Source organism: Rhinolophus ferrumequinum, chromosome 9 (assembly GCF_004115265.2).
Source record: "Rhinolophus ferrumequinum isolate MPI-CBG mRhiFer1 chromosome 9, mRhiFer1_v1.p, whole genome shotgun sequence".
NCBI classification, from domain to species: Eukaryota; Metazoa; Chordata; class Mammalia; order Chiroptera; family Rhinolophidae; genus Rhinolophus; species Rhinolophus ferrumequinum.
Window position 1 is genome coordinate 40,608,952 of NC_046292.1, and position 15,231 is coordinate 40,624,182.

Sequence of the window (15,231 nt, forward strand, 5' to 3'; positions counted from 1 at the left end):
TGAGGTTCACCCCGAGCACCTGCTACACCACGGGGGTTTGAATAATTGTGGAAGGTAGGCTGGCTTTAGAAGGCAGCCATGGTGTCATTATAAAAAAAAGTCTTGGCCTCAGAATCAGAGGACTCCTGGTCTAGCCCTGCCCTAATTAGCTTTGGGAAAGTCACTTACTATCCTTGAGCCCCAGTGACCTTAGCCACTCCATGCATACATCCTCGGATACCTTCCCTCCCAAGATGACTGTCAGGTGCAAATAAGGCAATGCAAACATAAAGACCACTTTATAAATTGCATGGCAGTACAGAAATGAAAAGGAGGCTTCTCACTAAGGACACACAAGATTTCATTTGATTTGACTCCCAAAACAAGCCTATGGAGTTGGTGAACTATTGTCACTTGTTTACAGAAAAGGAAGGTATCCCTCTTTTCCAAGGGAGTCAGTGGCTTTGTCTGAGGTTGAAGGACAAGTAACAGAATGAGTAAGCACAGAATTTGGGACATGAACCTATTAGGTTAGGTGATGCCCAAATCTGAGCTTGTTCTCCAGTTGGAATCGTTACAGAGGATTAGATTCAATGGGATCTGAGAGGAAAAGCAGCATTTTTATGGCTGGAGGGAGAAAGGGATTCACCCGTGACTCACCAGGCATCAACTCCTAGATACGAAGAATCCATACAAACCCCTTTCAGGGCTTGACCAAGGCAAGCACTGATCCCATGTTTATTTAAAAAGAATACTGAGCATTTTTTCCATATTAAAATCTTTGCCCATAATACTCTTCACTGCACAGTGCAAGGCAAAACGCAAGGAGGCTAGATAGGAGATGATATTTTACTATTTGCTCCTAATCTCATTGCAGCTAGAGTCATTAAGCCTTTACAAGGCAGGGATAGAAACCATTGCTTTGTAGATTTGGAAGGAATTCCTCTTATGCTATAATTCCAGAATCTGAGATACATCTGAAAAAGAGGTCAACATGACTAGGTTTTTCCCTATCTCCTGCCATAGAAAGGTGTCTGCTTTCTCTATAACGTCTGATGATTTGCATGGCTAAAACTCCACCACCAGCATTCCATTACTTTGTTGTGGGGATGTTCAAACTGAAGCAAGGGCATCCAATCAGTCCAGGCTTCTCTTGTTTTAAACAAACCTGACATTCAGCAGAGAAGGCCTTAGCAAGATGATTAGATTTCCAGCTTTGAGTCCCCATCTACTGCCCTGACTGTCACTCATGCCCTCTGACCAGGAGCAGATTCTGGATGGAGCCAGCCGGGCTCTATGACGTCATAATGGGAAAGTGGGAAGTGTGTTCTTGTTGTTTAATTTAAGCTCTATTGCTTTTCCAGAAATGAATCAACTAAAGTGAATGATTCATTCTTCCTCTGAGGTCTTTGACTTTTGTCCATGAGGACTCTGGGGCTTATTGGCAGGTAAACAGGCAAGCAGACCTCCTGCCTCCAGCTGAAATGCAAGGGCAGCTGGGTCAGGAGGTAAAGGTCCTCTTGCAAAGAGCACCGGAGCGACAGTCATGAGCCCTGGGTTCTATATCGTTCATTCACTGTAAGGAAAGAGCAGGAAGTATGAGTCCAAAGACTGGAGTTGCTTTGCTGTTTCTATTTTTATCAGATACAGGGTCTTGGCTAAGTCAATTCACCATGTTTTGAATCTGGGTACTCACTTAGTATAAAAATAGTTAACATTTATTGAGTGTAAGGTAGGGGCCAGGCACTGAGTTACTTTACATATGTTAGCTCATTTAATTCTGAAAACCTTAATAAGTAGACATATTTCCATTTAACAGATGAGCCTACTGAGTCTCAGTGAGGTTCATTAACTTGCTACACGCTCCACAGCAGAGGATCTCAGATATGAACCAGAGTTTATGCCTTTAACCACATCCTAAACTAAGAACCATAAGAATACCTAGCACTTGGGGTTCCCGTGGGGGAAAATGCTTGAACATGGTCCACAGGTTTCTAGGGCACTCAGCAGCACCTGACAAAAGATCATTATTGTGGTATCTGCTTGCCTGATCTTTCTCAGAACTATAGGAAAAGTACTATGCAAACCTTCGTCGCTAACCGTGTATGGCTGGGCAAGCAGTGCTGTTCCTCATCCTCTAACCAAGACCACAACATGTGACTATTTCAAGGAAACCTGGGAGGTCAGGGAGCATTTTAATTAAAACATCAACATGACATGAGCAGATAGGCAAGCCATGATTAAAATCTTAAAAGCAGATTTTTTGTAGAAATGCTAGCGTTTGTAAGGCGGAAGGGGCAGCTTTTGGCAAACAGCAGGGAAAGAGCTGATGCCCAGGAGTTTTGCTTGAGGAAGAAGGAACTAAGAGTGGCATGGGTCTTAAAGAATCTACTTTAGTGCCCTCTGTTCATCTAGCCCACTGCACAAAGTGTGTTCCCATGCACGACAGCATTTGATTCTTACAGCAATCGTCATGAGTGAATTCAAACACCACTCTCATTTTACAGACGAGGAAAATGAGGGCTAGAGAAACTAGTGATTCACCTAATTCGTACAGTCAGTGCGTGCCCAGGTCTCTGAAGAGTGTCCTTCGCTGCTGTGCTGTGTGTGGGAGCAGCCCACGAGGCCAGCCAGTGACACAGATTGCAGAGAGCATACACCATCCTGGGGCTAGTCTTTATCTTAACCACTTAGTCGGCTTCTTAGAAGCATTTAATGAACTGATCCTCCAACTGTCAAAAACACCTGTTCAAACTTTAAGTACAAGGTACTGTGCAATTATTTACCTTCTATCACAAACATCTTTTCTAGGCAAAGCCATTCTTCCTAGAGAACTCAACCCCACTCTGTCAAATTGGAGAAAATAGTAAAATCAGATTTTGTATTTCGGTTTTTGAACACAAAGATCTTTAGTCCACCTTTGAGAAACTATTACAGTTGCCAAATGGACTGTTTTTCTTTTGAATGTTGAAAAGAAGTCTACTAGCCTCCTTCCCCCACCTCCCCAATTTCAAACTGTTGATGGTGTGCCTGGTTTGCAATGTTATTAAAAAACAAAGATGGGTCTCAAAGTTTACAACCAACGCCTAGAGTGGGGAAGTCAAAAGAAACTTCACGAAACATGTTTCATGTACCATCAACAGGTTATATTTGATCCAGAGTAAGCGAGATTAGCTAACTGCCTCTCCCCTTGAGCAGTGCATTTGGAGTACCCAACCTCCATTCCGAAATCAAGTCTGCAAGATGGAAACAGGGCTTTGAAATAAGCCAGGCATAGGTTTGAACCCCAACTTTTATGAGCTGTACACTTTGAGCATATCGTTGAACCCCCTTGAGCTTCTGATTTTCCACTTGTATAATGGGGATGATACCACTTATTTCACAAGTAATGATCTCAATATTAACTTCCCTCCTTCTTGGCTTGCTAATACAGGCCAAAGATAAGCTTTCAGGTGGAGGCTAATCCATGGATGACGCAAGGGCCTGTGAGGGAGAATTTATGATCTTCGTGGACATGATGCCTGCACCTTGCTCCACATGACGGGGGTTTAGGAGCAAAGAACAAACTTAGACAATACTGGAGGTGTGAATAGACAGCTGTGAAAAATGTATGACTCACAAATTATAAGACTGGATTACCATCATATACTCCCGCCCACCCCTCTCCTAAATGGACACATCTAAAACAGGGCAGTAGTGACCTTCTAAGTAGAGCCCAGGTAGGCCATACCCCAATTTCCATGGGCTCAAGATAAGTATGGACCTTGTTCAAGCCCAAGGCACATTTTTGAATCTTCCGTGAGGATTTCATCCTCTAAAGGAAGACCTGGATGTAAGTCTGGACTTTACACCTACATATGAGTAACCTGCTTAGCAGTTAAGAGTTGGCAAAGTATGTCAATATTCATGATCTCTTACTCCTCACTGCAATGCTATGAAGCAAGATGGTCATCCTTGGTTTTAGAGATGTATAGCTCATCAGTGGAGGGCCAGGTCTAGAACGGAGCTCTCTGGATCCCAAGTCCCATTTTATTTTCACTTTGACACCACAGCCACTGGATGAGAGAACTAAACACTATACCAGAGAATGCTAGTGGCGTTATCACTGTTATAGCAGCACAGTGATGGTATGGCAAGAACCCAGAAAATGCCTGTGATATCTGACAAGGCACGTCCCCCCTCCTCTGGGGCTCAGCGCTCAGACTCTGGGGTAAGGGACAAGTAGGTTTAAAGCTCAACTCTACCTCTTATTAACCAAGTGACCTTGGGCAAAATTACTTTTACTCTGTGGACCTGTTTCTGAAAGATAAGAACACTATCTAGACTTCAGGGGACTGTTGTGAGGGTAAAGCATGCACAGTATTTTAGAAGGGTGCTTAGCACACTCTTGTAATACTTTTAGTATATACTAAGTCCTCATGATGGGATCTGTGACTTTAAGGGAAACGACGTATAAGGAAGCCAATTTTACCATAGGCTAATTGATAGAAACAAGAGTTAAGTTCCTGTGGCATCTCGATGTTATAACAAAAAGACATGGAACGAAACGATGTTATTCGACGGCCTGCTCTGTGTGTGTGTGTGTGTCTGTGTGTGTCTGTGTCTATTTAGTATTTTAAAACACCTTTCGTAACAGTATTAACTTCGTGAAGTAACGCTAACTAGCAAAATTCGAATTGATCTGCCCAGTCTCTGCTGGCTCAGATATTCTCTAATATGACAGAAGGGACATGAGACAGGGTGAGCACGATGGTCTGGGCACTTACCGCAAGGATGGCGATGACAATGCCCACGGCACAGAGCACAGCATCATTTATTGTCTCGCCAGTTTTCAGAGGATACTTGATGTTTTCATCATTGCAGTAAAACCCTCGGTGGTAAGGCTTGATGGTGCTTGTCTCAATGATCAGGAAGGGCAGGCCCGCTGGTCAAGATGGAACCATTGCAAATACCACGGGTCGGGGGAAGAAAGACAAGAGGAAAACATTAGTGAAAGGAGGCTAAAGACTGACCTAAAACTAAGACCACCCTAAACAAGGACAGTGATATTACTTCCTTGGGTTTGTGGTGAGCTACAGCCTAATGAGAGCTTTCACACTCCACGCATCCCCTTCCCTCCTTTCGTCACCCTCCAGGAGTGCAGCATTATCCTCTTGTCTCGGCCAAGAGCACACAGAAGGAGGCAATGGAAGAGCCAGGACAGGAGCGTTTCCACTGCCCTATGACATCCTGTCAAAAATTAAAGTCTAATTTGTAATAATTACTAGCACAGCCCCAAACCTAATGATATCTCATTATGCCTTCAAGTACATTCTTCTCTTAAGTCTTAACCATTTCCCTTTGAGAAGTTCATCCTAAGGCTCCATCGTCTGTGCTGCATGGAGTAGTGAAGGCCTCGGCGTCAGATAACCTGAATATGAATCCCAGGTATGAACCACTTCCGAGCAGTGTGACCTCTGGTTCTCACTCCATCTTCCTGGGCCTCAGCTTCCCCGTATATTAAGTAAGTTGTGGTGGTGACTAAAGGAGAACGAAGCACATAAAATGCTAGCACAGTGCCTGGCACATAGTAGCTGCTCAATGAATGCCATTTCCTGTCTTTTTCTTTTACTGTTCAAAGAATCCTGGAGAAGACTGAGCAGAGCTGAGCTGGGCCCTGATGCCTGCAGACCTGGAGCAGAGCCCAAGGGCATGTGAGAGTAACAAGCTGCCAGCACAGCTGCTGCTGGTTTAATCAGTAGCCAGCTCAAACTATTCTCTTAAAGGTCATGGTAAATGGATTCCATCACCTGCCAGGAAAAAGTCCCTCATAACCCTAAAGTAAAAAGTGAAAGGCGCCAGTATCTCTTGCTTGGACACTGCAAAGGCCTCCCACTCAGTTTTCTGGCCTTCACTGCCTCTTACACATGTCTACCAATTTACTTCCTGACCACGAGCATGTCATTAAAAAGCCTCTTCGATGGTTTCCTATTGCACAGGACAAGATAAAGTATGACCTACAGAGTTCCCCATGACCTGAACGAACCTCCCCTCTCCAGACTCAGGGTCTGCTGTCCCCCATTGACCCATCCTACAAGAAAACAGTACAGAGATATTCTATCTTGGTTTAGACTCTTCTCTTAGACTGGAAGACTTGTTTCTACCCTACCACCCAAGCCCCAATGCCACCTCACAAAGTAAAAAGGTGAGTCACTGAATGTTAGGATTAGGGAAGGCCATGAAAAACATCTGGTTAATGGCGGCAACACCCACCCCTGGTGTGCACCTACATTGTGTGAAGTACTTTACAGCCATCGTGGCACTGAATCTTCCAATAATCCTGAGAGGTCATTGTAAAGCATTATTTAAGCATGAATATCCCTCATCTTCAAGTGGAAGAAAAAGAGACTCAGGGCGACTGTTGAGCTCACTCAGTTTCTTGTCCATCCCAGAATGCCTAAATCCCTAATTTAACTTTGCAAATTGGTTTCATCCAAATGTGAATTTCAGTAGCTGAAAAATCCCAAGATAACCAGTTGTGGGGGGGAAAAAATTCCATTTTCATGTTTTTTCAAAAAGAATTAAATTCACGTCACGTTACTGGAAGGCTCACACCATCTCTTTTTTTTTTTTTTCCAAGTACCACGAACGCCACAATTTTTCAATTACTTTGGTCCAGACCTGCAGTGATAAAAATGCTCACTTTCAAAAACGTGTATTTATGTATCACTGTGCATACACACATGGATTTATTTGATTTTATTCTCTGGATTTATTTGAACTCTCCGGCTATTTATTTAGTGACCCCTAACTGCTTCCTGCTAGGACAACAATTTACTTTATCAAATTCATACTGGTGCTTTGAAAAAAAGAACAGCCACACACCACACAGCATTGTGCCTGACCTTCTCAAAGTAAACACAGAGGGGCCCTGAAAGGCAGTAACCATCAGCTCTTGAAACTGCGTTTTCTGCAGCGGAGAAAAGGGGGCAAGGGAGGGGTGGTGGATAAACGGTCTGGTTTAGAAGCTGCAAGAGCAGTGCGCTGATCTTTTCGGGGTGGGGGGCTGGGAAAGAAAAGAGATCATGTGGGCCTGAACCATCTTCATTCCACTGCCTAAATATTTTGAAATGTGGCCAAGTTGGCTATGAAAAGGAGCTGAGAAGCCAGCGGTATGATATTAATAGTCCGCTTTTAAGTTCCACACATCGTGATAAAATCGTTTAGCGCTTGGTGTCCGAGCCCAGCCGCAGTCTCTGTGGTGCCGAGGAGCCAAAGCGTTGCTAATAAACTTAGGTAGGAAACAGATCCCGAGTTCCTTAAATTTATGCTACACTCTCAGGCCCCCAGCTCCTATGTTTTAATAGCATTCACATGATAGGCCTGTAAAACATGTTTCTACGGACAGTAAAACACATATAAAAGAGCCGTGGCGTTAGATAAATTGGGTTAATGACCTCAACTCTGCTCCCCGTCTCCTTGAGCAAATTATTTCACGTCTCCAAAAGCCCCGTCTCATTTGTGCAAAGGGAAGAATGAAATCTCGCTTTCAGATTGCTGGGGTGAGGTAGTAAGTTAATGTATTAAATCATTCATTGATTCAACACATATTTGAGTTTTTACTATGTACATACTAAGTGTAAGAAATACAAAGATGACATAAGCCCTGCCTCCAGGGAGCTTACGATCTAACAGGGGAAGACACCTAGACTCCATTAAAATCAGTACAGGATGTTGCTTGGTTGGAAGGTACAGGCAACAGCATTAGTAACAGCACAGTCTGGCACATGCTATGTACACTCAATAAATGTGAAAAAGGAAGAGGGCGAAAAAGTCCCACAGAGAAGCTTAGGAAAGAAAATTTGTCTGGTCAGTTCCTTTGCCCTCAACCTGGGAGCAACACAAATCCTTTTCCTTCCTTCCTTGATCAAGGCTTGGGGAAGGTTTCCGGTTCTGATTATGTGGATGATGACCACAAACAGATGAGAAGTTGAATCTAAACATAATCTGTTTGTCGTCTTGAAAGCCGTGGAAATAGCATTTAGAAAAACCAATGGCTTTTCTTTGTCTCCCCTACAAACTTGTGGTCTAATGGGGAGTGATGCCAGTCAAATCTTGACTTTGTTCCAAAAAGAGAATAACTTCAGATTCCTTCAGTCAATGTGAAAAGCATAAACATTGTCCCCAGTGGGGCAGCTAGTCCTCAAAAGACATAACATCAAGCCTTCCGTCTCCAGGACACAGAGAAGAGGCTGTTCTTTTTCCAAAGCAAAGATCTCCATTTCCAACTTTGGCATCATCTCTATTACCAACTACTACAATCCGTGATCATTTCATTTCAAGAAAATTCCCGTGTTGGCCACTGGAAATCTCCAGGTGAATACATCATACATAGTACCTGTCCTTAAGAGGCTCATGGTATCATAAGAAAGTCACAAAAACAATTGCATTAAAATATTTTTAGTGTGTGAACTGACATATGTATGGGGGCACAATACTCTACTAGGGACACTACAGACAGCCCACGGGACGGGAGGCTTGAGGTGACACTTATATGAGCAGGAGTTTCCGGAGCCCAGGAGCTAAGTACATTCATGAGAATTTAGTCTGGTTTAGGGATTCCAACAAAGCAGTCAACAAAACCGGTGGCCATATGAGAAAACAATTTTAAATCTGGTTACAGAGCTGGAAGAGATACATAAGTAAGCCAAGGGAAAAATAGCACAGAGCACAATAATAACAGCGAGCATTTACTAAACAACTACTACGTGCCCACACTATGCTGATGAGCCCCACATAAACCAGTACAGTCGGACAAACCTGGCTGCTTGTTATGTTCTAGGCACTGATGGGGCTACTGAAGGAGTTTACGTCCCAACCTTCAGGTGGCTGGCTCACAGGCTCATGGGAGAAATAGTCATAAAAACTAACATGCTAAGTCACCTTAAGTTTCAACGGATTTAAGTGACTTACCAGAGTCACTCTGCAAGTAAGTGGTGGAGCTGGATAGGGTTCAAATGATCTGGTTCTTGGGTGCTGTGTAAAGTAAGTGAGTCACTTAAAACAGAAAGAAGGAGGCCCCTATGAGTATTAATAAATTAAACGAAGCTGAGCAAACCTCATGGTCTTTGAAGAAAATAAGGCTTTGTTTGCAACAGTCAAGGTAACAGCACTGGCTACTGCTCACTGAACATTCACATGTACTCACAAATGTGCTCAGTATCTAATTTAGCCAAAACTCTGAAGCCAAAACTCTGGAATTTAGATTTATCTATAATGAAAGGTACGTTATGAGCTTTTTGCAAAGCAGAACCAAAAAGTGTACACACACACACACACACACACACACACACACACACACACCATCTGGTGATTCTAGACCCAGACTCAAGTATTTCTCCTTTTAATCAAGGATCAATTAACTTCCTATACCTCCAGGGACCTCTTGGGATATGTAGGCTGCAGCGGAGGTGAAATTCGAACTCACTGACAAACACTTAATGGGCAGAAAATCAAAGCATGAAGAAAGGCCTCTGTGTTGGGTTCAGGCCTTTGAAACTTCTTGGGCTTTGAAAAACTAACACTTGGGCAGGTTGGGCGGTGGGGAGTGGGGTGTAAAAAAACAGAGGCTAAGTTTTCGTGGCCCACCCATTGGTAAAGTCATGTGGGAAGAGTTACCAAAGTGACCCAGCGCCAGAGCCCTGCTCCTTTCAGTCACAACTTCACGTTTGCACAAAATTAAACACAGCCTCCTGCTCTCAGAGCGCTTTTTAGAAAGCCCTTGGTGTAGGCAGGGAAAGAGTGGGGGTCGGGGAGTGAATGAGAAATCTTTACACTTTTGCACGAACCAAATCAGAGCATCAGGGAGCGGCTTCCCATGTGTCCTATATCCCAAGTCCTTCGAGTGCCTTTTCCATCCAGAGTTTTGCAACTTTCCGCTTCCCTGCATCTGTACTTACATTAAAATAAGCAAAAGTCTACAATCTAGGGGAGTAATAATTAAACTAACATCTGCAGAAAGTCTACACACCTACCCACAAAATAATACTGGAACCAGAATATGTGTGTAAGTATGAAGCATAGAGTAAGTCGCTCAACTCAGGCAGCTATTAGGACTGACAGGAATTTATCCATCTTACCTACACTGTAGAGTTCTACTCACTTTACAAATGAAAAATTGAGGCTCAGAAAGGTTAAAGCAGCTCGTCTCCAGTGCAAAGTTAGCAAATGGCACCAATTTGGACCAGATGTTAGAAATATATATGGAAGAGGCTGGGATTCTGATTTCAAGGAGTTTAGTCTAATTAGGAAGCAACGTATTCTAATCTCCACCATTGCCATAAAAAGTTAAAGGTTATCATTTTCATTTGTACCCAACAGAAAACTAAGGCCAGAAGTTTTCTAACGTGTGCAATGGTCCCAAGGGAGTAAATTGGTCTCCAGGATTTGAACCCAGGTCTGTCTTTCTTTTGGCTGATATTTTCTTACTCTATGACCTGACCCTCCCCTTCTTTATAAATGTATTCCCTGTTAAAATATGACCAAATGATTTTTTTTAAATCACTTACGGCCAGAATGGTCAACCCAACTACTACTTAGAGGTTCAAAATACAAATATTTATGTTGCTTGTAAGTGACAAGGTTTCTATTTAAAGTAATTAATTGCTACTGGTCTTAGAAGTGTGCAAACTTTCTTTGGTTTATGATATTTGTCCAGATTTTTAGACTGGACACAATCCAGATGAGACAAAACTAAGTTTACTATGAAGGTGTTTCCCACCTTTGAAAGGAGCTGCCATGAAAAACACTTGCTGTTGGCTGGTGTGAGCATGCAATATTCTGGGTCTAGAGGTTCTCTTTGACAAATGCTCAATTCTTCAGTACTGGAAAGTTCAGGCCCTTTCTTCACAAAAAGAAGATTGTCAGAATCGAAAGCACCTCCATCCTACAAATGAAGAAACTAATGGCACATCCCGTTCTGGGGCCTGGGTTTCCTGATCCGAAGTCCAAGGTGTTTAGTTCCATTCCACAAACATTTATGGACAGTTACTGTGTACCGAGAACTGTGTTAGGTGCTGGGGACACAACAATGAGGAAACTACTGCACTGTTTTTGAGTTTCTCAACTTTGCAAAGTTTCAGGTTCCTTTACAAAGAGACACCTGTCTTCAGTCTAATCGTCGGTGTGAAAGAAGAACTTTGGATGGCCTTTCTTATTTGAAAGTGCTTAAAGTGAAAACATTTTATTCTTTAAAATAATTAATATCAGCCACCTTAACACCCCCAGCTCTGGCTGTTTTGGCCTTTTCAGTTGCATTTTTAAAAGGTTACCACATCCACCAGGAACTGAAAACAAACTGACCAACAGCCCATGGTTCATAGCTTTCATTGAGAGATGTCCAGACCGCTTTTGCTGCCATTACATATTTCACAAATGAAATATTTTATTGCTAGTACTAACACACAACTTTATTGGCTAGTAGAGCCAACAGGACTTATGATTCCTCTATCCCAGGTAAAAATGAGTAATTTCCCGAGACTCCCTTCCTCTCTTTTGATCCCTTATTTAAAATAAGGATGGGAGGACACTTACATTCATTGAGCATGTATTACGTGCCGGGAGTTTCGGATACATCAGATGGTTTAACTCTCAAAATAATCCTCTAAATTAATTAGCGTATAGCCAAAATACCAAGGGTCAGAGAGATTATAATTTGCCTCAGTGTCCACTCTGCTGATAAGAGCCATAACCAGGATATGTAATAGAATACTTTGACTGTAAAGTTCATTCAGAGATGGGGCCAGTTAGCCTTTCTTGCTAAATACACACGAACTATGTTCCGTCTATGCAGATTTCAGAAAAGCTACAAAGCTCTGGAAAGTGTTTGTTGACCTTGAACAAGGATAAAATGTAAGCTCCCCCTTAGATGTTGAGAGGGATTTATACAGATCCAGCCACTCTCCTGCCTCAGACTCTCTTATGACCCAAACGTGTTCATATGAAATATGGCTGCCCAGAGCTAGGACACAGCAAGAATCACACGGGTGCATAGGGTTTTGTAGCTCTTATATAAACAATGACATTTGATTTTCCTGTGTTTCATCTGGATTAAACTACCACTGGCAAACTCCTGTTCATCCTTCAAGACTTAGATAATTCTCCAGGGATTCACTTACTTAGCCATGGAACCCATTCTGGCAGAGTTCCTTTCTTCCAATTCATCCATGATCTTCAGAGTCAAGCAGACAGGATTTTACTTCTCACTCTTCTGTCACCTGTCATGCTTACTGTATGACCTTGGGCAAGTCACCTTACCTCTCTGAACTTCATTTTCATCAACGTACAAGAGGACTTTGTAGAAGAGCTGCTAGCACAGAGTTAATCATGAAGACAAACTAAAACAGTGTATAAAGTATCCAGTAATTCCCTGGCTCCATAAATGTTCATTCTTGCTTCTATCTATAATAGGAAGCCATTGAAAACTTTTAAGCAGGGATAAGATGTGATCAGAATCATGTCAAAAGCTCACTCAAGTAGCTGTGGGCCTGCCAGTCACTTCCAAATGCAATCTGATCCCAAGGGAAAAGCAGGCTGATAAAATCCCGTAATTCCAGGGATTTCTTGGGATTGCATAAACAGAAGGTGCTTCCACAGTGGTTACAGCACCTGGCACCCTGTCAGAGAGAAGCAGGAACCATGCCACCCATTTTCAAAGTCCACACGAGGCTGAATGGGAGGTAAAGCTATATGTAATATAAGGGTGAAAAGAAATATTTCTTTTTATTTTTCCAACAGTTAAACATGTTTTCGTCAGCATTCATGCCCCCATCTAAGCCATGCTGCCCAGGCGGACACAAACTCCAGGTTTATGTGGCAGCAAAATAAACAACCTGTGGACTGGCAGAACATTAGACACCTAGGAGGGCCAAAGTTCGAGAGAGAGTCAAAAGGGAAGACTGGAGCGAGATGTGGTGCCAAAGACAAAGCGTGGAAGCATTATCGGAGGCCCTGTGAGAACAAAATCACGCCAGTCGGCAACTCAAGGCTGTCAGGGTACTCCAAGGTAACCCATCAAGAAGCCACATGGTCCAGGTTCTAAGTCAAAACTCACGAACTGGCAGCCCCTGGCCAAATCTGGTCTGCAGAGATATTCTGTTTCGCCCACCCATGGTTTCAATTTTTTAAAATTAGTTGTTAACATTTAATAACGGGCGGTCTCACGTAACATCCAGATTTCCAACTCCTTAAACCAGCTCTAACACCATGTGGCAATACAGGCAGTGGTAACTGTGCTGCATCCATTCTCCAGGGCGCCAGCATTCCTGATTGATTCCATGACACTAAGGCTATGTGTCGATTGCCATTCTCACTGAGCTTATACTGTCAATTTTCCTATACCCGGTCTACTTCAGTCATTTCTGTTAAACTGCCTGGCCCCTGTGGACATTTGGCTTCTCCATCCCTGCTCTAGAGAATATGGAAGTCCTTGGATGAACCCATAAAAACAGAAATAACTAACTCTTGATTCAAGTGTCCTCCATGGTAGGTAACGGCCTCATTCGACATGTGTATGTGTGAATGGATATGTGCATGTGTTTATGTATCCGTGTTAATATTAATCTAAGACTGAGCCTCTTAACTATGTTTTCAATTATACATCCAAGGATTATGTCACGTTGCCATTACAAGGCAGTTAATAATATTTGCATTTTAGATATGGGGAAACTGAGGCTCAGAAGCTAAATGACTCACTGAAGGTCTCAGTTAGTAAAAGGAATAAGGATTAGAAGCTCTTAGCAAATTTACTTCATGAGGCTGGCAGTGGGTGGAGTTATCAGAGTTCTATGTTTTAAGGCAATAGTTACTTAAAATAAAAATAAAACAGTCTCCTTCTGATAGAGGCTGATGAATTTTAAAGAATTTTAAATTAAAAGCCAAGTGAGAAGCGATTTAAGAATTAAAGTCCATCAGATATTGGTTGGTATTACAAAGCTCACTCTAAATGGAGTCAGGCACATTGCAGTAATCTGCTGATAAAGTCTGGAACTACAAGAGCTCTTAGATGTCATTTACTCCATTTAAGAGATGAGAAGACTGAGATTCAACACACTCTAGCATCCTAATTATTCCTTTCCGGTAAGTCTCCTGTACTAGCTGAGAGGCTCTTCAGAAAAGGGTCCATATATTTCATTCATCTCTGTATCCCCAGCACAGAGAATAATTCCAGGCACTTAGTGTGTGCTCAACAAATGTGTATTGAATAAATGTATAGGAAACAAACTAAAATTCAAAAGAGCTGACTCCATCTCAATACACTCTGTGACCTGTGGATCCTTTTCAGCCCTTCTGAATTCTGAACTACCCCCACGCCTCCCCCCACAACTAATCTCTCTCGTTTCCCAAATCCTGTTTAGCTAACCGTATCCCTCAAAACAACACAACAGCACATATCATATCCTCGTGAAGAGCTGATAATTCCATCAGGAATAATTTATGGGGAACCTCACCAGCTTCAAGTCTCAGGTGGGTGGTTAGGCTGCATGATGTTCAAGACACGTCATTTTCACTGTTTCCAGGCCTTTTTCACAAAGTGAAACTATCAGAAAATAGTTTGTAGGGCAGCCCTACATAAGCTGAGGCCACTGGTTAGTGACTCAGGAGCTACACCCTGCCCTGCCCAGCTGCCCCAGGGACAAAGGGATCAATGTCAGCCCACCAGGCCTTTTGCAGGGATCCTCTCGAGAATCTCTGCCCTGAAGAAAGCTCTAAGTAAAAAGGAGAACATCAATTTCAACAAAGCAACTCAGACCTGGGTTTGAAAACCAGTTTTGCCGCTTATAATCTATGCAATCTTCAGCGGGCTGCTTAACTTCTCTGAACCCCAAGTGTAAAGAGAAGATGCCAATAGCCATTGTGAAGAGCTGCGAGGATGAAATAGCACATGGTAGCTATTTAACCATGGTGCGTTCTCTGCCCTCCCAGTCCTGAAAATCTACTATCCAGCTGTTTACATGATGCCAATCAACTGGCTTGACTGGTTTCCTCAAGAAGGTGGCTGAACTAACCTGGACAGGGCTGTGTCAGCTCAGACAAGGAATGTCACTCGAGTTGAGCAAGACTGGAGCCATTCCAGTGAGCTGCAGATAAGACAACCCTCACCCGAGCCGCACACTCCCCATTCCCAGCCTTGTCAATGTTCCTTTTGTACACCACTGAAACCTTCTTCAACTATGACAGCTGCCACCTGCACAAATAATTCAGGGATGTAATTTT

The 15,231-nt window shown here is 42.9% G+C and overlaps 1 protein-coding gene across 1 annotated transcript in view; it reads right to left on the minus strand.

Moving 5' to 3' along the window:
- PLPP3 (phospholipid phosphatase 3) overlaps window positions 1-15,231 on the minus strand; it is an 81,981-nt gene that overhangs the window by 35,522 nt on the left and 31,228 nt on the right. Inside the window, 1 exon segment of the mRNA XM_033114303.1 lies at window positions 4,746-4,903. Within this exon segment, the coding sequence (XP_032970194.1) occupies window positions 4,746-4,903 (158 nt within the window).